The sequence below is a fragment of the Antechinus flavipes genome, chromosome 1, assembly GCF_016432865.1.
Source record: "Antechinus flavipes isolate AdamAnt ecotype Samford, QLD, Australia chromosome 1, AdamAnt_v2, whole genome shotgun sequence".
NCBI lineage: Eukaryota > Metazoa > Chordata > Mammalia > Dasyuromorphia > Dasyuridae > Antechinus > Antechinus flavipes.
Window position 1 is genome coordinate 469,431,905 of NC_067398.1, and position 22,232 is coordinate 469,454,136.

The window sequence follows — 22,232 nt, forward strand, 5'->3', positions numbered from 1 at the left end:
ATTCCTCTAGGATGTTTTTTTATTCTTGCATCTTGGCTTCCAAGTCCTACATTATTCAAAATATATTCTTGGAAGGTAGAGGAAAAGAGGTAAGATAGAATTACAGATTTTCCTTGTCAAAAAAAAATTATTAAGATACAACAGAGGAACAAATCTTCAAGATTTTGAGAATATTCTGGTCATTTTTATAGTGGATTGTTTTCATTTTTCACCACTTATTTTCAATCATATTGAAAAGCAAATTTGATAGCCTCCGGTGAGAAAAGATCTTCTCAGAATGTTTTTAGCTTGATTGAGAATAGAAAGTACTAGGAATTTTGCTGGAAAATTAATCTTTGTTAGCTTTCCTTTTTTTTGAGCTCAAACTAGTTAGGATAAGTTCACATAATTAAATAGCTATTATGTACAAAGTATTGAGAATATTGAACTAAATATGACATAGACATGCTCTCCATGTGTTTCTTTTTTAAAACATTTTATTTTTCAAATAACATGAAAAAGAATTTTTGACACTCATTTAAAAATTGTTTTAAATTTAAGAAGGCATGCAATTTGCTATATTATACATGTGCAATCATGTAAAACTTATTTCCATATTAGTCATATGATGAAAGAAGACAGATTTTCCTCTCATTGCCCCCCCCCAAAAAAACACACAAGAAAATATAGTTTAAAAATATGGTTTGATCTGCATTCAGACTCTATAAATTCTTTCTCTGGTGGTAAATAACATTTTCATCATATGCCCTTCAGAATTGTCTTTCCAAGCATTTATAATCTAATCGGGGAGGAAGGAAATCACAATGTTCACAAAACAATATACTAAAAATATAAGAGAAAATTTTAAAAGAATCACAGAAGCCAGGTTAAGAGATCCCACCTTAAAGAAAGATTGAGACTAGATTGTTAATAAACCTGAAGGACATGACAAACATTATACATTCTAGTTAGCAAGAAGTCATGAGTGAGGGATCAGGAACATATGTAAAAGTTCTACTCATTCTGAAGGATGGATCGAAAAAGGAAGAGACTGAAATTCAAGCAGACCAGGAAATTATTTTTGTATCATCATAGTATCAATCGATGTCCTGAACTAAGATAGGTATAGTCAAAATGAAAACAGGCGAGATACATTAGAGATATTGTCAAGGTGAAATTGGACTTGTCTATTGATTATACATGGCAGTTAACAGAAAATAGTTTGTGGCAAAGTAAATAGAGCACTGGCATGAAGTCAGAAATGCCTGAGCTTAACTCCAGCCTGAGATACCTACTAGATGCATTATCAAGTCGCTTAACCTGTTTAGCTCAATTTCCTCAATTGTAAAATGGGGATAATAACAACTTTCCCACAGGGTTGCTGTAAGGAGCAAATAAGATAATTTTTTTTTTTTTAAAAGCATCTAGCACAGGGCCTGGCACATCAAGAGTACCATATTAATGATTATTTCTTCTTAATAGGAATGATTATATTATTTACCAGAAAGTCTAGGAAGTTGGTGAAAGAAAAATATTATAATAATCAGAGAATTAGAGGAAAATAACATAATTGTTGTTCTTAGTAATAATCATTTATATTAGGAAGCAACATGATACAGTGAGAAAAATACTAGATTAGGAATCAGAAAATCTCGGGTGCAGAGCAGCTCATTTATTTACTCTATCATCATAGGAAAATATTTTAATTTCTGTGGGCATCAATTTCCATACCTATAATAATTACTGAAGATTAGTTGACCTCCAGTGGTACTTTCCAGCCCTAAAGATTCATACCTCTCAGCAATACTTTAGAGCACTTAACATGAAGGAGAGTAGCCTGGAGCAGATAAGAACACTAGGGAACTGGCCAAATCATAACTTCAATGCATTTACAATCTGGAATTTAATACATTTTTCTTATATATTGGTAAGAGTAGAGAAAGTATTAGACCTGGAGTTGGGATGACCTGAATTTAAATCTAACCTCAAAAATTTAGTAGCTATGTGAACCTAGGAAGGTCACAACCTAAGTTTTTCATCTGCAAAATGGAGATAATAATAGAACTTAATTCTCAGGTTGTTTTGAGGATAAAATGAGATATCATATGGAAGGTACTTTGCAAAACTTACAGAATATTATATTTAGTAGCGGTTATTATTATATTTATTTTGCAATGAATGGATTAAAACAAACTCTTTAGAAAGAAAGCTATATCACACATATATAGTAAGAACATGTTTGTTTCCCCATTTTATTTTGCTAAAGACTATGAGGACAGTGGATACTTATTGAGGAAAAAAAAACACAATATCTTGGAGGAGAAATGAATTGACTGATTTGCTTAAGTGTATTTGTCATGCATAGATAGAGTCACTACTGTGTTTTAAGTCTGTTTATTTACAAATTATTCCAGTCCAACTATTTAATGTTTCCTGTACAAGAATTATATATCCAACAAGCTTTAAATGCTTCTGGTAATATTAAATGCTAGCTGTTATTATTTTGACATTCATCTATAATAATTATAAAGCCTTTATAATTTTACACAAAGAAATATGAGGATTCAAATCAAAAGGAATTTTTTAAAATACATTGAAAGCAGAAAAAACAAACTTATGGGTAGAGTTTTAGAATAGTGAGGCCATCATGCTCATCTTCAGTAAGCCACCTGGATTTGGAGAAAAAGAAAAGAAAAACAAGATTAGTACTCAAATGCTTTGAGAGCTCAATTGCCATTTTATCTGTAACTCTTAATAAACCAAAATTGCCAAAAGAAGAATTTTAATTGTTATAACACACCCTCTGGGGAGTACATTGTACTCTGGTTCATTGTAGTAGTAACAGCAGCAGCAGCAATAGCAGCAGTGTTTTTTCTTAAATAGCAAATAATTGTTATTTTTTTAGTAAGTAGTTAGGGAAACAAGGGAAAAATTTTCGCACTTTGTGAAGTGACATATTTATGTTGCTAAACCTAATCTTTTTGTCTATGTACTTACTTAGATTCTACAGAAGAAAAAAGTTTGGGCTCCCATAATAGTCAAATTGCCTCACTACCTCCTGCCATTGTACCGTAGGTGAAATCAACACCCTTCCACAGCTGGGACAAAGTGTTAACTTCCATTAAAAAAAAAAAAATTAGAGCTAGCAAGCAAACTTCAGAGAAAAGACATCAAGGCTTAGAGCATATGGCAGAAAAGAACTAAGGAAAAATTGGGAGAGATACTTAGGGACATATAGTTCCCAGAGTGAGTAGAAGAAAAGTGTTAATGAGACATTTAACACCTGTACTTTAGCATCTGTGAATAAGGCTAAACCAAGGGGGTCAGCCAGAAACAGTAAAAATGACCCTAGGGCCACTTGTTAGTTGAGAAAGTTAATAAGCCATGTTGAGAAGAGGAGATGTTCTGAGTTAAGTTGGTAACAAGATATAAGCAGTCAAGAATTTTTTCAGCTTCACATATCCCTCCTATTCAGCTTAATCACCCTATGCATCTGCTTAATGAAGCACCCATAATTCATTTCTCACCCTCTTTATCTGCTCATTAAATAGTTTCTGCTGTTGATACCTGCATCAGTATCTACAGCAGTATTTGCATCAAAATGGCTGATTGCATTTTTTTTTTTTCTATTTTCTGGATGATACTATCTCAGAATGTTGTTTCCAGGAATGCAAGTAATAGAAGTGGTTCAAAAGAACCTAAGAGTTTCTTGTTCATTACTTTCTCAGAATCATTGAATCTCATTGTTGGAAGAGATTTCAGAAGTCAGCTAGAACAATATCTATCTGACTATCTTTGAATTATACAGCAACTAGTCTTTCAGCTTTCTCTTGAAGAGGTTGAGTAAGGAAAATGTGGCTAATCCAAAGCAGCCTTTTCCAGTCTGAGATAGGCTTGCTTCATAGGAAGTTTTTGTCTGACATCAAGACTCTGGAACTTGGATCCATATCTTTTAATTCTGTGCCCTGAGGCTAAGAAGAACAAGTGAGATAGCCTTCCACCTAATAATGCTACAAATGCTTGAAAGCAGATATCCCATTGCCTAATTAAGTTCCTCTCACCCATCTCAAGGTCAAACAATCTGTCTTCCTGAAATGAGTATTGTGTGGAATAGAGAGATAAGGTGAAGAACTTATAGGAATGTATGAATTCTTTTTCTGTATTTTATTTTCATTATTTCTGTGTTTCCCCTATGACCTATATAATATGTGCAGGCCCATATTTACTTGAGCCTTGGCCAGCTATAACCATATTTACTTAACCTAAGCTGATGACATTTATTGGTATTTGACATTTATCGATATTTAGTCTATTAGCTTGACCACTATCTGCTTGATTAAGCCTGAAGGCCTGATTTTCTGTTTCCCCAGGTGATTTCGGGGAAACAGAAACCTTCCATTCCAATCTCTTTGGATAGAAACAACCAATTAGATGCCTCCCCCTCCCCTTCTCAATGCTCTCTTACTTGTGATGTAATCTCTTGTATAAAAGCTGTGTATCTTTACTACTTCTTTAGCCCTCCTACCACAAGCTTTCTCTTTCTTATCTCATGAAGGGATGACTCACCCTCCAGAGGTTTTAATAAACAACTTTTCTGCTTTCTACTGAGTGATCTGAGTAGTCATTTTGGATAAGGGTCTTCTACATCCCTCACAATGTTAATGAAGCATGACTGTCACTTTCTTTTAGATCTGTTCTAGTTCCTCAATGTCTATTCTGCAAGGCAGCACTTGTGAAATATGATTAATCACAACATCTCTTCTCAACAAGGTTTATTAACTTTCTCAACTAACAAGTGGCCCTAGGGTCATTTTTACTGCTTCTGGCTGACCCCCTTGTTTAGCCTTATTCATAGATGCTACAGGTGTAGATGTACAGGTGTTATATGCCTTATATAATCCATACTCTATCCCAATCATCATTAATCAATTTGATATTTTATATAGTGAAATAATTAAATAAAATGGGTTCTTACAGTAAGCCTCAATAAAGTAATGTTCTATATTTCACTTTACTGTAATATTCACTACTAGTTATGAAGCTCACTTCAGAACCACAAGAATGTTGGCAAAAATATCACCATGCTGTTTTACTCAAATTTCATGTCTAAATCCAGGATGAATAGGAGACCTTTGATTCTTTGGAAAGTCTCCCAAGTTATTATTATTTTTTTTTACCTCCAAACAACCTTCTCTTGCCCAACATGAGTAAGTAAGAATCTTATGACCATTTGATCCCTACAAATTATTCTTGCTTTGCCCATCCTAATTTTTGTCCCTCAAAAACAAAGTCTACTAATCAGTGAGATTTTATATTTTACCATGCCTCTTTTACATTTGTGGGTGTCAATCCATATCTAAAATAACAAAATAACAACAACAAAAAATAAAAACAAAGTCTTGGGGACCAGAGACATCTCAGGAGAAGACATGAGGTTTATTCCTTTAGATGATGCTATCATGGATATTTTAATAAAGTGCTGTTGGCTTACAACTCTACCTCAATCATTCTTTCTTGGAAACTGGACAATTTTGGACCAACACACTTACATGCTACACTTAAATGATATGATATATTTAATTGTGAAAGAGTATAAAGAAAAATGGATTTATTTGTACATTATTGCATAAACAAGCTATTTTTAAGCTTGTCAGTATTTCAGTTTTGATACCTAAAATCTAACAGGTGTGAAAACCCCAATGAAGCATCATAATGATTGTGACATTTACCAGGGAAAAAAGGTAGAATACCTTGATGTACTACAATTTCTTTCTAGAACTTGTTCTAAAAACTTCATCAACTCTTTTTAAATGATGAAAACTTTCTAGACCTTATTATTAATAAGAAATCTGCTCTATTTTATTCCTGCAAAATTTGTTTAAATAGATTGGGCTAGAGAAATGTTAGTGGAGATAATATATTCTCTTTTATCTCAGTGTTTTACTAAATAAATGATATGAAAATATGTAGATAGCTTGTTCTGAAAATCATCCTTGTTGTATCTAAAAAGGCAAATTCTGATCTAAGACTTAATTTTTAATCCTATATGATGCTTATTGGTTTTGCTAGGCTTGCCTTCTTACTCTTGTTTAAAAATAATGACAATGATGTATTATGAAGATTATCAATAATCTGAAATTTTTTGGTCTTTTTCATTTCTTAATTTTATGCTTATATTTTTCAAGATGATCTTTGCATTGAAATTAAGTTATTAAATATTAAGGTATACAGAATTATAGACTTTGAACCTGAAAATGGTCTTAGAGTTCATTTAGTTTAATAGCCTCTTATAACAGATGAGGAAACTGATACTTAAGGAAGCTAAAAAAAAAAAAAACTGCCTAAGGTCATATAGGTAATACATCAAAAACTCAAAAAGTTATCTTTTTATTAATTTTATGCATACTTGTAAATTATATATTGATTTCCTTGTTAGGCTTTAAACTCCTTGAAGACAGAGGCAACTTTTGTCTTTCCCATTGCATAGCATAGCATATAACACATAGGTGATTAATAAGTTCTTACCAATTGATATAGATACAGTTCTCTCAGCTTTTTGATCACCATGTAAAAGTCATATTTCAAATACTGATCTTCAATCTCTGTAGTGTTTGAATTTATTAACTATTATCTTCTCCTGAATACTTCTTTCCTTTAGGTTTTTAATGGCATCTTTCTGAGTTCTCTTATTTGTCTACCTCAATTTAGTGCTAAATCACAGAATTTCTCTATTTACATTCACATTCTTGGTGATCTCATTAGCTTCTTTGGATTTAATTATATTTTCTATAGTTTGTCCTAAGCTATTTCCTAAAGCTCCAGTATTTCATCTTTAACTGATTATTATAAATTTTATATTAGTTGTGCTGTAAGTATCTGCAACATAATATACCCAAAATAATTTTTTTTTAAATTCATCTAAAGTCAACTTTATTTACTTTCCAGGTCCTTTCCAATACATTATAGTGTTCCTGTCCCAATGGCAGAATTTTCCTGTATTTCTCATTCTCACTCATTTTGTATTTTCTATTTACTGCTTTTTTTTTTTACATCCACATTTCTTACTTCAGTTCCTTACTTTTTACTCACATAGCTACTACTCTACTTTTTGCTTTAAACTATTGAAATACATTTGTAATTTGTCTCAAGTCTTACCTCCTCTCCATTTCATCTTTTAAATTGCTGCTAAAGATATTGTGTTAAAGCTTAACTTTGTCCATAATACTCTTCTAATCAATAAACTCTTCTGACTCCCTATTGCTTTGAGTATCAAATATAAAGCCCTTTGTCAAAGTTTTAAAACCCTTCATACCTAAGTTTTTAACCTTGCTATATAATATTCTCTTTCCCATATTATGCAATCCCACCAGATTACCTTTCCTCAACATTCCCTTTCCCATCTCTGTGGGAAAAGTTTGCACTAGTTGTCTCCTAGATCTGTAGTACTCTTCATCCTGATCTGTGCTTCAAACCCCATTTTTCCTTCAAAACACAAATGTCACATTCAAAGGTTTCCTTATTCTCCCTATAATGTCCTTCCTCCTCTATAATTTTGTATTAGTTGGCATATCTTTTGTATAGATATCTATATATTTCCTTCTCCACCCCTACCCCCAAATTAAAAGGAATGTTTCATTTTTGCCTTTGGATAACTCTTGGCATGTAACAGACACTTAACACATGCTTGTTGACTGTTAAAAACTTTTTAATATGATTTTTAAAAATAAGATTCTGATTCTACCACTAAAGAATAGTAAGTATATATATATATATAGGATTGGTTTATTTGCTACTTTTTCTTCTTTTTTCATAACTCACTAAGGCCAAGGAATTCATCACTTGGCTACTGGTGATAAATTTTTCTATGCTTAACTAAATTTGTCCTCAGAAAATGTTTTTTTTTTTTTTTTTTTTTTTGGAGGGGGAAGTAGAGGAGTCATTGGTAGAGGGAATTCTCAATGAAGAAATTATCAGACTTCCCCTAGATTTATTCATAAATAGGTCTTCTGGAAATTGATTCATTGCATGTTTCTCTCCATTGAGAAAATATGCCTATCAAGAGAATGACTCTTGGTGTTTTTCAATAAAGCTTCCTGTTCTTGCTATAGCCTCTGGGGTTAGAGAATTCTTTCACTGCAGAACCTGCATGTCTCTATGGGCAGAAGGAACCTCATTCATTCATTAACACACCTCACCAGAGGTACTCAATATATGTTTGTTGAGTTGAATTGAGTTTAACTGTGTAAAAAGCTATTTTGTATAATAATGCTTGATATATGTTGTACATAATATATATATATAAACATATATAATTTTGTGTATAATTTATATTATATATATATGCAACTGCAATATAATATCATTCCAAATATTCATAGGGTATCCAACTTATAGCAGAGCCTTCTGAATTCATATTGGTCTGAACCTCATAGTGTATCAGACTTCACTCTAACATGATGTTGTTATTTTGGTCCTCTTTGAGAATGAAGGTTAATAACTAGTAATGTAATAGATAATATATGTATGTATATATAATTTTTTAAATACAATGAAACTAAGTAAAATAAAATGTAGTTCTTCAAATCTTTAATGGTCTGAATTTCCACTAATTTTCTCACCTCTTTCACTGTATCCCACTCACATTTCTCCTTTGTTTTCCTTCTTTTCTTTTTACTCATATCCATTTTTAAGAAAGTTGGTTATTACTTATTAGCACTTATTGCCACTTTAGGCAATCCTTGGCAAAAACATTAAAATCTTGGTGGGGTCTCAAGACTACCTCAGGTCACTTACTTATTAACCATTTTGCTCCATAATTATTAAGCAAGAGGTTCCCTGAGATAACTCCGTATGTGTTCTCCTGTCCATTAATGAGCAGGGAGAGAAGCACTTCTCAAAATCTTCCTTAGTTTGTGGAGCAGAGAGCATGACAAAAATCCTCAATCAAAACTCCTTCCTCATTCAGTGACACAATACTTTCTTTCTGATAGTCACTGATTCTAGGTATTGGTGGTAGGAAGAACTGAGTGGAAGAAATAGGAAAAACATTATCTGAGAAGTACCAAAAATGAGAGTAAAGGTGGAAAAAGTGAGTAGGTTCCTTAGGGACCCAGGAAATTTAGGACTGTTGCCTTTTGCCTGTTAAAATGACATAGATATGCTCATTTGACTATTCATGCCCTGAAATGCAAAGCTCATGTAGCCTAGGCTATGGTAAGGGCTAGAAATGCTCAGGTTATAGAGAGAGCACTGTGTTGAGCACAAACCAGGCATGCTCATCCACAGGTACATATGTGTACATATGTAAATATATCTATGCAGATATGTTGCTGTATCATATCTGTTCATATCTGTATCATATTAACAAAAATTATGTGTGTGTATATTATATATATATATATATGAAAAAGTGGAAGGAAGGAAGGGAGGAAGAAAGGGAGGGAGGGGGCTGACTACAGAGAGTCAAGTCTTTAAGACTATAGGCATGCTTCATGGCCAAAATGGAGCTCATTACAGGAAGTATAAGATGTAGAGAACCTTCCCTTCTCTGATTCAAAGCATGTTCAGTTCTCCTGACTTTCTCCTCTGAGTTCACTAAGTAGTGAGAAAAGCCTTTTTAACTGGTGTCTGAGCCAGAAAAAAGCTTAAAGAGAAAAGCTCTTTCTTCCCAGACTGCTATCAAATGGGGAAGAAGAAGAAATGCTTTAAGTGTCTAGGTGGGAACAGATGCACTGATTCTTCTAAGCTCTCTTTTGTGCACTCTTTCCTGATCTAGATGAATGAGTATGCAAAACAGAACAAACTATACAACTTGTGAGCTTTGAAAGCTTGGAATACGCCGTAATTCCAGCCACTAGAGTCCAAATAAGAATCTTCCAGTAATTTCAACAGTGAATCTAAGTGAAGATCCAGCCCTGAGGAAAGAAATACTTGATCTTAATCAGCAGTCAACTGACCTGAGCCAATATAACAGCCCTGCAAGAAAGGGAACAACTCTACTATATACCCATCAGACCCAGCAGTCAACTTAATGGGCAAATGGATAGTAATCATACCATGAAGTGTAAGTCCATTTCCTCCAGAGACTAGGATAGTGCGGTATAGTGGCTCCTATAGAAAGCTCCTATTTGTGTTTTCTCAGCAAATATTACTTTGAAAAGACTAGTTGATATGAAATGGTTATTAATAGTATTAGATAGGAAATGTTGATTGAATTCAATAAACAACAGTACTAGAGAAACCTTAAACCCCTCAAAATTTCAGGAATGGTAGTTAGTCTTGTTCTGGAGCTACTTGCCAGTACAAGTGAAAGGATTGTTTTCTATATATTTAAGCAGAAAAATACACATATAATATAGACATGATATAAATACGTATATAATAAGAACTGGTTTCCTAAATACATATACAAAGATAGACCTACATACCGATTGCACTGGAAGCAGTATTTTTCTTTTGTAGATACATCTATGACTTCCACTTTTTCTAGAAACCAACCATTTGCTATGGGGAAAAAATATTCCAAATGAGCAAGTATATTCATATATTACATGTCATATACATATATGTAAATATATATGTTCCCTTTTTAACTGTTGTTGCTATTATTTTCTTTGACAATGGAGAGTACAGTTCATGATCTACTATAGTCAATATTTGCAATAAAAGAAAAACACAGTAACTCCAAAGAAAAGAGTCTTAAATCCTTTTCAAAACTATTTTTCCTTATCATGGGACCAATTCTAAAAACTAATATAAAAAGGTGAGTTTTGATTCAATTTTAAGTCATTTTAAATATACTTTATAGAATGAGTTATATCAAATGTAAAATATAAAGCAATACAGGACAAATTCTGAAAATTTGATATTGTTTCTTTTTACCATGGTGAAATGCTATCTAAAATCTAGTTTGCTGCTAATTTATGTTGATCTTTATTCTCTGCCAAAGCAAGAAAGAAAGCCACAGGAATTCACAATGAAGACTGTTTTTCTCAAAGCAACAGAAAGTTTCAAGTAGAACACTCTAAATGAACAGATCAGACTCTTAAGACTATGTATTACATTTATTCATCTTTTTTATTAGAAGTTTCTATAAATCCAGGATATTTCTCAGAACCCATGAAAATTTATATATTTTTAAATCAAAAAGAAGACATTTGCTTCAAATTCAGATTTTGGACATTTACATTCTATTGAATTACTGACTTGAGAATTTTATTTCAGACTTAGGTAATATACAGAAAGATTCTACAGCTTTGGGTCTGAACATTTGTACTCAAGGTTTGGTTACATTATTAAAACATTGTAGAACCTTACATAAAAATCTAATTTCTCTAACTCTCAGTTTCTTCATTTGTAAAGTAGGGACTTAGACTAGTTAAATTTTAAAAGTCCTTTCCAAGCATTAGCATTTAATGATAGGAAATTCTTAAAACTTTTCTGAAAGATGAAATTCTCTTATTTATATAAAATCAACTTCAATCATATTTCTGTATTTCAATAAATATGCATTTTCCCCTTTGGATTATATGATAAACAAGAAAAAATGAGAATCTACTTGGTAAAAGAGAGATTCTGTTTGTATTAATGAATAAAAAATTCATGAAGTATAAAGGAAAATTCATGAAGAATAAGAGTTCACTATACTTTTGGATTTAACCTTAATCTGGGACAGAATTAAATAAATAAAAATTACATCATGGTTATATATCTTTGAGTGATGATGAAAAGTTGTTTTCCCTTATATTCTCACAAATATTGCTAGCTAATTCTCTTCATGTTTACATCACACTTAGTTTCATTTCTATTGTTATTATTATTGGGAGCATTTAAATTCTTACAACTGATTTTTATGATTGTTTTTGTTTCTATATCTCAAGTATCTAGCACAGTTCCTACACATAGGAGGTACTTAATAATTGTTTATTGATTGATCATCTTGTTCTTTTCATCCTTTTCAATGGGGATTTAGTAGATAAAGTCTTGGGAAGTTTTTAAAGAAAAAATATAAGCTTCAATATCCATATGAGCAAGACTCTAAATTAATAATAATTAGGGAAATGAAAATTAAAGTGACTTTAAGGTTCTGCCTTGAGCCTATCAGATTGGCAAAGATGAAAAAATGTTGGAGATACTGCATCCATCAGTTCCAGAAAGCAATTTTGAAACTATGTCTAAAAAGTTATTCTATATACCCTTTGACTCAGTTATACTACTACATTGATGATAGTATTATGATAACTATTATTAGATTAAACTCTAAAAAGATTTTTTTTAAGATATAAGGCTCTATGTACACAAAATATGTTTATAACAACTAATTTCATGTATCCAAAAACTGGAAATTTTGGGGATATCCTCCTATTGAGGTGTGACTAAAGAAATTATGTTTTATGAATGTAATTGAACATTACTTTTCCAAAATAAGTAATGAAAGTGATAATGTTTCAAGGAAACTATGAAGACCTTTATGAACTAATATAGATGTAGTGAGAACCAGAAGAATGATACATACAACAATTTTGTAGAGAAAAAAACAATTTTGAAAGACTTTAGCTCTCAAATCATAGACATGGTAAACCATAATTCCAGAGGACTAAAGATCTGAAATAGGCCACTCATCTCTTGTCAAAAGATGAAGAAGTTAAAATGAATATATACATTAGGATATAGCCAATGTGAAAATTTGGAGAGTTTGGGATTATATATGTTATAATTAGGGCATTGTTTTCTGTCACTATTCAATGAGTGAGAGGGGCAATGGAGGATAAGTTGTATATATATTAAAATAAATATATTTTTAATTTAAAAGTTAAAAAATGTCATGAGAATAATTGATATTCTATTACTCTTGTTGTCGTTGTTCTAAGGGCTACTGAACAGTTGAAAATAACTGCTTTTTATAGTTCTGAAAATAATAGGATGTGACTTCATCCTTTTAAGGCTCACTGAAAATAGAAAAAGTGCAGGCAATATAGTGTGGAAATATCTCTTTTAATGTCCTCAGATAGGAAATTATTTTTATGGGTTCACTGAATTGGTTGACAACACATTGTATGACTTGGAGCTGACAGCATCTTACTAGTTTATCTAAAATTAGAAGATCTCTGTGATGTAGTTTTAATTTTGTTATAAAAAGTACTGGACAAAAATTAAATACATATACATATAATTAATATATATATATATATATATATACACACATACACACACACACACACACACACACACACACACACACACATATATATATATATATATATATATATATATATTTTTTTTTTTTTTTTTTGCTGGCTTCCTTCAAGTCCCAGAAAAAACTTGACCATTTCAAGAAAGTCTTTCCTCATCCTCCTTAATGTTCGTATCTCCATTCTGTTAACTATTTCCTATTTATCAAGTTTGTCAGCTTATTTGTCCATAATTGTTTGCTTTTGTTTCTCTCCCTGCTCATTAATGTTGGACTCTTTGAGATCAGGGACTAACATTTATCTTTTTTTTTCTTTTTCCTCTTCCTCTTCATATTCCAAGCACCTGTACAATTCCTGGCACACAAAAGATACTTAATTAATGTTTATTGGATGTTTGACTTGGGATGATGACCTAGTCAGTGACACCACCACCACCAAAAATAATATCACCATCATTATCATATCATCACTATTGTTATCTAGCTCTTAAGGTTTTTGATGGAGTCCTGATAGAAACAATTCAGAGACAAACTATTATCCAACTATATTAGATTAGATTAGATCAGATAAGTATATTATATTTATGCTCCTCAGACTATTTCAGAGGTATATAATCATTTTTTTTATAATTCAGTAAAATTATTAGGATGTAATTTAATTTTCTGTAGCTTCACTGAAAATATTCTTGGTAAACTTCCAGTAGCAGAAAGGACAACAGGAATGACATGCACTTTACTCCTATTCCTAAATAATTCTGATCTCCTCTACTAGGTCTCTGTATTTTAAAAGCATATTCCTTGTGTAGTTTGGAGTTTATTTAGTAAAGTGGCATATTTAGTAAAATGATATCTAACAAAACATTGTTTTTAAGTCCTCATAGATCAGAGTTATGTCTGGGTGATTGAAAAAACTGTAGTCTTTTATAATGATCTTGTTCTAGTATATTTTGGTGGTTGAATTCTGTAGAATATTCCAAGATCTGTTTTTAGAGTATGAAGATTTATGATCTAGTCATGAAAAATAATATTGTCTAATATTTCATTTTAGCTATCAACTTTTATGTTATTAGGTAGTGTTATTACAGTCATTGTCATTATTGTTATTGTGATTATTATACTAGATCTTTCTTGGTTCATTGTGTTCCTGCTTATTTTCTTCATCTCTCCTCATAGTAGACTGCCCTGTCTGCCCCTGATTTAATCACTGGAAAAACTTTCTAAATAATTTCCAAGACCTTTTCTTTGACTTATTAACTTCAGAGAAAACTGTATGGTTTTACAGTATCTTTTCTCTAAAGAACTTAAAGAAATGAGAAGGCATCTATAGTCTACAAACAATATTTTCATTAATAATTCTGAATTTCCTAACATCAGTAGGCATTAAAACAGGTCCATATTGGGAAGAATAGTGACATTCAGAGAAAGAAACAAAAAAAAGAAGATGGATGGAATGGGAAATGTGGGAAAATGAATAACCATATTTGCCAAATACTCAGAAGAAAAATAGAGAAGTCTGGAGTACTACTATTAAAAGGCAGATAGTGGCCTTACATGGAGGAAAGGTCAATCATAATGGGACTTTCCCCAAACTAATTATGCATTTTAAGCTTATATAATGGTTTAAAAATAGTAATTGCCCTCATAACTGTCGGTTAAAGGATTCTGTTTCACTCATTGTTTCTGTATTTTTTTTATTCATTGTTTTTATCTAGCTTCATGGGTTTTGGCAAAACAAAAATCAAAGTATCACCCTTTGACCAGTATTAATGAGTGGCAGTGAAGAACTGATATTGCCTCAGATTTTAGTGCGTAGTATTTGTGTGGGATTTGGATCCTCTGTGAAGTACATATGGGGAAACAAGGAAAAACATAGTATGTGATAAGAAGATATATAGGTTTTTAATTTGTATTGCTAATACAATATTATTTCCAGCAAAATTATGCTTCTTCTCTACTGTACAAGTGTTTCCTTAATATATTAGCAGTGTATACACACATCTAAGAGCAGGTTGGAGTGTTTTGGGTATCTTATCTTGTAGAAGGTCACAGTCAATGGGGAAACTCTGGGTAAGGTATAAGATCCTTCAGAGAGGGGACCTGCTGATAATGTCTGGTTTGGTTTCCCATTTTCCCTGAGGGCTCTCGGCCTTCCTGAGAAGTCAGGGGCAGTGACAACCTGTGTTAAGATTGAACTAGAGTGATACCAGGTGGAAGAGTGATACCAGGTGGCAAACTACATACAACAGCAAGTTGTTTATGTGGTCCACGTGCACAGTGTTGTTTTTGTTACATTATATAAAGGGGAAAGTCCTTGAAATAAACAGACTCCATTTTTCACCATCCTTGGGAGTCCTGCCTCATCACTTCTCCACTAGGAAGATATATCTTAATCACCCCGGTGTGGGGGCTCTAAAAAGCAAGGGTACTTTTTGTCACCCCAACTTGGCGCTCTAGAAAGCAGAACACAACATTAGCCAATCCACATAAAGCCAAATATATTTGCTGACATAGATTTTAAATAGTTCTGATATCTGGAAGATGGCTGGAAGATACAATGAATAGATTGTAAGGCCCAAGGCTTCCAACAAGATAATGATCCCTTCCCTTTGGTTGGCTGCAGGGAGATGAAGGTGGTGGTTATCAAAAGGGGAACCTGCACAATATTTTTTAAGAAATTGACAAGGAAAACTGTCTTGATATCCTGGAACTAGAGGACAAAATAGGCATTGAAAGAATCCTCTGATCACCTCAGGAAAGGGATCCCAAAATAAAAACTCTAAGGAATGTCATAGCCAAATTTTAAAACAATTTGGTCAAGGAAAAAAATACTACAGATGGTAGTAAAGAAACAATTTAAATATTTGAGAGACTCCACACCCCTCAGATTGGCTAAGATTATAGGAAAAAATAATGATAAATGTTGGATGGGATATGGGAAAATTGGGACACCAATGTTCCAGTTATGAAATAGAGTTGTGAAATAATACAAGTTTTCTGGAGAGCAATTTGGAGCTATGCCTAAAGGGCTACAAAGTATGCATGCCCTTTGATCCAGCAGTCTCTTTATTGATTCTATATTTCAAAGAGATCATAAAAGAGGGGAATGAACCCACATGTATAAAAATGTAGCATCCCTTTTTGTAATAGCAAGGAACTGGAAACTGAGTGGATGCTTATAATTTGGGGCTGTGGTATATGAAGGTAATGGAATATTATTGTTCTAAAAGAAATGACAAGTAGGCTGATTTCAGAAAAGCCTGGAAATACTTACATGAACTGATGTTGAGTGAAGTGAGCCAAATCAAGAGAATATTGTACACAGTAACAATAAGAATATGCGATATACTGTAATGAACGTGGGTCTTTTCAACAATGCAGTGATTCAAGGCAATTCTAATAGACTTAGGATAGAAAGTATCATCAGTATCCAGAGAGAGAACTGTGCAAACCAAATGTGGATTGATGGATAGTATTTTCACACTTTTTATTTATTTGTTTTCTTTCTCATGACTTTTCCACTTTTAGACTGACAAACCCAGGAACCACATGAACACAATTACAAAACACTTTTCACACAAATAAAGTTAAATCTAAACAACTAGGAAATTATCAATTGCTCATAGATAGGCTAAACCAATGTAATAAAAAGACAATTCTATCCAAATTAATTTACTTATTCAGTGTCATAACAATCAAACTATCAAAAATTATTTTATCAAGCTAGAAAAAATAATGAAATTCATTTGAAAGAATAAAAGGAGTAGGATATTTAGGGAATTAATGAAAAAATACAAATGATGGTATCCTTGAAATAGTAGATCTCAAACCATATTATAAAACAGTAATCATCAAAACTGTCTGGTACAGACTAAGAAGTAGAGTGGTGAATCAGCAGAATAGATTATGTACAAAAGACAGTAATAAATGACCATAGTAACCTAGTATTTGATAAACCCAATGACCTCAATCTTTGGGAAAACTACTATTTGACAAAAGTTTCTGGGAAAATTATCAAACAAGTTGGCACAAATGAGTTATAGACCAACAACTGATACCATAGCCCGAGATAATGTCAAAATGGATATATGTTTTAATAATAAAGAACACCATAAGCAAATTAGAAGAGCAAGGAATGATCTATGTATCAGATTTAAGGAGAAAAGAAGAATTTATGACCAAACAAGAACATTATGAAATGTAAAAGATAATTCTGATTATGTTAAATTAAAAGCTTTTTCACAAACAAAACTAATTAAACCAAGATTAGAAGGAAAACATAAGACTGGGAAACAACTTTTACAGCAACTGTAAAGGCCTTTTTTTCTTAAATATATAGATAATTGAGTCAAATTTATAAGAATGTAAGTCACTTTGCAAATGATAAATGGTCAAAGGATATGAATAGGAAGTTTTCAGATAAAGAAATCAAAGCTATCTATAGGTATATGAAGAAGTACTCAATCATTTTTGATTGGACAAATACAAATTAAAAGTACTCTAAGGTACCATCTTACATCTATCAAAGTGATCAAAAAAGAAAATGATAAATGTTGGAGAAGATGTGCTCCAATTACTCTGAAGAGAAATTTAGAATCACGTTCAAAGAGCAACCAAGTTGTGTATATATTTTGATACAGAAACATCACTACTAGGTCTATATTCTAAAGAGATCATAAAAAGAGGAAAAGGATTTATATGTACAAAATAAATATGTAAAAAATATTTATAGTAGCTTTTTTGTGGTGATAAAACATTAGAAAAAAAAGGGATGAATGCTCATCAATTAGGGGATGTCTGAACAAGCTGTGGTATATGAATGTAAAAGAATACTACTTAATAAGAAATAATGAACAGGCAGATTTCAGAAAAACCTGGAAAGATTTGTATGAATTGATGTAAAATGAAATGAGCAGAACCAGGAATGTGGAATCAACAACATTATGTGATGATCAGCTATGAATGATTGCTTTTTTCAACAACACAATGATCCAACACAGTTACAAAGAATTTAAAAAAGGAAAGTGCTATCCACAAACAGATAAAGAACTCATGGATTCTGAAAGCAAATGAAAGAATATTTTCTTCACTTTATTTTTTGTGTGTTTATTTTTCTTTTTTGTTTCTTTCTTTTTACAACTGTTACCTGAGTTTAAATCTGGTCTCAGACACTTAACACTTCCTAGCAAGTCACTTAACCCCTACTGCCTTGGGGGAAAAATAGCACTAAAAATTGCCTTTACATTTATTTGGAAAAAATTAAAATACTATAAATTGAGGGGAAAAAAACAAAATAAATAGAAGCTTGTGTTGATAGCTTATGCTAGGTAATGCAGACTATATGTGGAATTAAAGGCAATAGAAAAACAGACAGACCAACCTTATACCTAGCAGTCTTTGTGAAAGATCTAGAATCAAAAATAGCAACAAGCTTGGCAAAGAGTATCTACAGCTGTTAACTGAAGGGCAGTCTTCACACACACTGAGGAAAAGCCTGGGCTACACATTGGTCTTTTCAACTATCCTCGTGTGTTCAGAGAGCATAACAGTCAGTGGGAGCATCTTCAAATATAAAGATCACCCACAGTCCCATAGGGCAACAATTCTACACTGGGTAAAATAATGAAGCACCGGTACTTACTGAGCCCTTTTCCATCATGCATGATTTCAATTCGATCCAGGCATCCTAAGTTCTTTGTTTTAACTTGGAACGTATCAGCCTTTAAAAAAAAAAAAAAGGAAACAAGGTGAGATGATTAAAATTTAATACATCAAAGCATGAAGACAACAATGTTTGACTTGCTCAGTTTGATGCTATGGCAAATACATTTAACAGAAAAATGTAGCAAATGTGTTTACCACGTAGATAACAGCATGAATTATTGTTACTAATGAATCCCTTTAGTATATGTCCTAAGTTGATAATATTCATTCCTTTAAATAGAAAAAAAATGTTCTTTTCCATTCCTTATTTGATACTTCTTAACCTTGCATAAGGGATAGATGATGGCTATATACAATGGAAAATGTCAGGTATACAAAGAAATGCACTTTTTATTATTGTGATCTTTTATACACTGACTAAATAAAAGGATATGATAAATACAGAATGATTATATCTTATTCTTTTGTCTTACTGCTTGAAACTTTTTTCTATGTCTGGGGTCTAGAATATAAGAAATTATTTTGAAATAGAAGACAACATACTTTCCCTTAATAATATTTCTGCTGAACATCTGTAACAATGAAGAAAAACAAATAGGAGGCTATGATTCAAACTCTAACCAAACCACTGACTTCATGTCCTTCTTGGTACTTTAGTGTTACCTAATGTTCCTAGCTTCATCCTCCTTCCCCCTCACTGTCTCACTATTTTTATAATGCACTATTAGTGACAAACTCTGAATGTACTTTTGCTTTTTCTTAGAGGTGTTAGAGAAGGATTTTCATTATTTATGGACCTTTGTTTCTCCAAAGTTTCCCAGGATTTGACTTGTCATTACAATGCTAAGGAATTTAAACAAGCAGATCAACTATAAACCTGGTGGCCTGGTGAAATGGATTGTTTGGGAGGGAGTTCCATTCAAGTGGTAGTTGATTAGGATTCCATATTTAGTCAAGCATCCAAAATAACTAGGGTCACCTCTTACAGAATAATAGATATCCTGCAGCAGGTTTTAATCAGTTGAAAATTCTGGAGATAAATAACTTAGCATAACAGGATGACAAAGTGAGAGCTAGAAGGGACCTTTGATGCTCCTTCCCCACCCCAGTTACTACTCCTAATTTATCCTTAACATAATATGCCTTTCAAGTTTTGCAAATTGTTGTGTATGTGTATAAAAAAAATCATTTCATCGATACAACTCTTGGAGGTAGGCACTATTATTGTGTCTATTTTACAGATGAGGAAATTAATCTGAGAGAGATTACATGACTTTCCCAGGGTCACAAAGCTGGGGGTATTCAACCTCAGAGTGTCCTGACTTTAGGTTCTGAATTTTATATACTCTACCAACTATATATCTAACCTCTTCATTTTATAAATGGGAACACACAATCTCATTCTAATAAATGAAATCAATGCTGCTTTGTTGCTTCTTTACTGGCTCTTTTCTAGGACTTCATTGTTTCTGTATCAGCTGTCTCATTTCTTGTTGGATGTGCTTTGCAATGACAGTAGTTGACTTGAATAGAAAGGTGCATACCCTGTCAAGTTCAATTTTTCTTTTCATAGACATGATTATGTAAAAAGTAACCAGCATTTTCATCTCACTGCCTGCTGAAAAAAGGCAGTTTACACAACTTGCTTAAGGTCATCCCTGTAGAACTAAGTAGAGTCAAGGTTTGAACTTGTGTTCTTTGACTACTAGTAAATGGCTTTTTCCTCTAGCCCATGCTATATATAGCATATATACCTACATCTATATTTAAAGAGTCTCGTCTAGATATAGATCTAGACATCTAGGGGTCCATATGACCAGGGCAACACCTAAATACTAATGGTGGATATTACCTTTTATGTATATTTTCCTTTAAACTGAAGTAGTTTGATTGATGGAGAGTGAAGTAAGAAGAACTAAAAGAACATTGTACACAATAACAGCAATATTGTGTGATGGATAACTGTATGACTTCACTATTCTTGATAATACAATGATCCAACACAATTCTGAAAGACTTAAGATAAAAAAGGCTATCTACTTCCAGAGAAAGAAATGATGGAGTCTGAATGCAGACTAAAGCATAGTTTAAAAAAAAAACTTTCTTCTATTTTTGTTGTTGTTTTCTGGTTTTTTTTTCACAACAAGATTAATATGGAAACATGTTTTGCATGATTGACCATGTATATAACCTAAAGCGAATTGCTTGCCATCTCAGAAAAGGGTCAAGAGAAAGGGAGGGAGAATATTTAAATAAATAAATATACACACACATAACATACATAATACATGTACATATACATATATGTAGTTTTTACATGTAATTGGAAAAAATGCTTAAAATCTATAAACTCAAATAGTTTGGGTTAGACAAGATATGAAGAGGGATGCCCCCAACTGACAATATAGAGTGTAAAGCCAGGGGGAAGCAGAAAGGAGCACTAGTAGTATATACTGCACTTCAAGAGAATTAGAGATAGAGAGTATTGTATAAAAATTAAAGTATGTACTCAAAACAATAATATACTTGATAATGATGATGACAGATACCACTTATAGAGCATCTACTGTGTGTACTACAGTAAGCACTTTATGAACATTATGTCATTTGATCCTCATGATAACTCTGTGATATAGGTGCTATCATTTTTCCAATTTTATATTTGGGAAAACTGAGGCAAACAGAAGTTAATTGACTTGCTTAGAGTCGCATAGCTAGTAAGTGTATGAGTCTGGATTTGAATTCAGATCTTCCTACCTCCAAGTCACCATGATGATAATGATGATAGCTTTTATTTGAATGCTTTACAATTTGCAAAATACTTTATATGCATCTCATTAGATATATACAATTCTGTGCTGGTTTTTATATATAATTTATGCCCTTCAAAAGTTTAGACTATGGAAGAAGAAAATTTTCAAAGGCTAAATAAACAAACTGCTAGATAATATAAATTGATATAAATTCATACAGTATCTAGTCTTAGACTATATAAACCTATCAGCCTTTTGAGTATTTATAATGCTGGGGATCCCTTCAAAGTAGGCTGTAGCTGCTTCTTGACTGCCACATCTTTCAGACTCTAAATAGACTTAGTACATGGTTTTCAAGAAAAGTAGAGTCACCATAATTATATTATAAGGCCCTGGATCAGAATATCAATGGGGGGGCATAAATGATCCTTTTTAGCAAGAAGTCTCAAGTAAGAAAGGTGAAGAGTATTTATGTAGGTATGCCATTGAGTTAGGAAAGAAAGAAGTCATTTCATAAGAATTAATTCTACATATTTAAAGATGACACTGAACAAGTAGACCAATTTAGGCAGAATTGTCAACACCATTTGATACTGGCTTAATAAATAGAGTGGTGTATACACATGATACAATAATCAAGGCCTATAATA

General features: G+C 32.3%; 1 protein-coding gene across 1 annotated transcript in view; it reads right to left on the reverse strand.

Annotated features, from left to right (window-relative positions):
• Positions 1-458: 458 nt before the first annotated feature.
• LOC127543861 (lipoxygenase homology domain-containing protein 1-like) overlaps positions 459-22,232 on the reverse strand; it is a 34,243-nt gene continuing 12,469 nt past the window's right edge. Inside the window, exons 6-8 of the mRNA XM_051970185.1 lie at positions 18,807-18,885; positions 10,407-10,482; positions 459-2,648 (exon numbers count right to left, since the gene is read on the reverse strand). Coding sequence (XP_051826145.1) covers positions 2,594-2,648; positions 10,407-10,482; positions 18,807-18,885 — 210 coding nt within the window. The 3' untranslated portion in view covers positions 459-2,593. The remainder of the gene's footprint in view (positions 2,649-10,406; positions 10,483-18,806; positions 18,886-22,232) is intronic.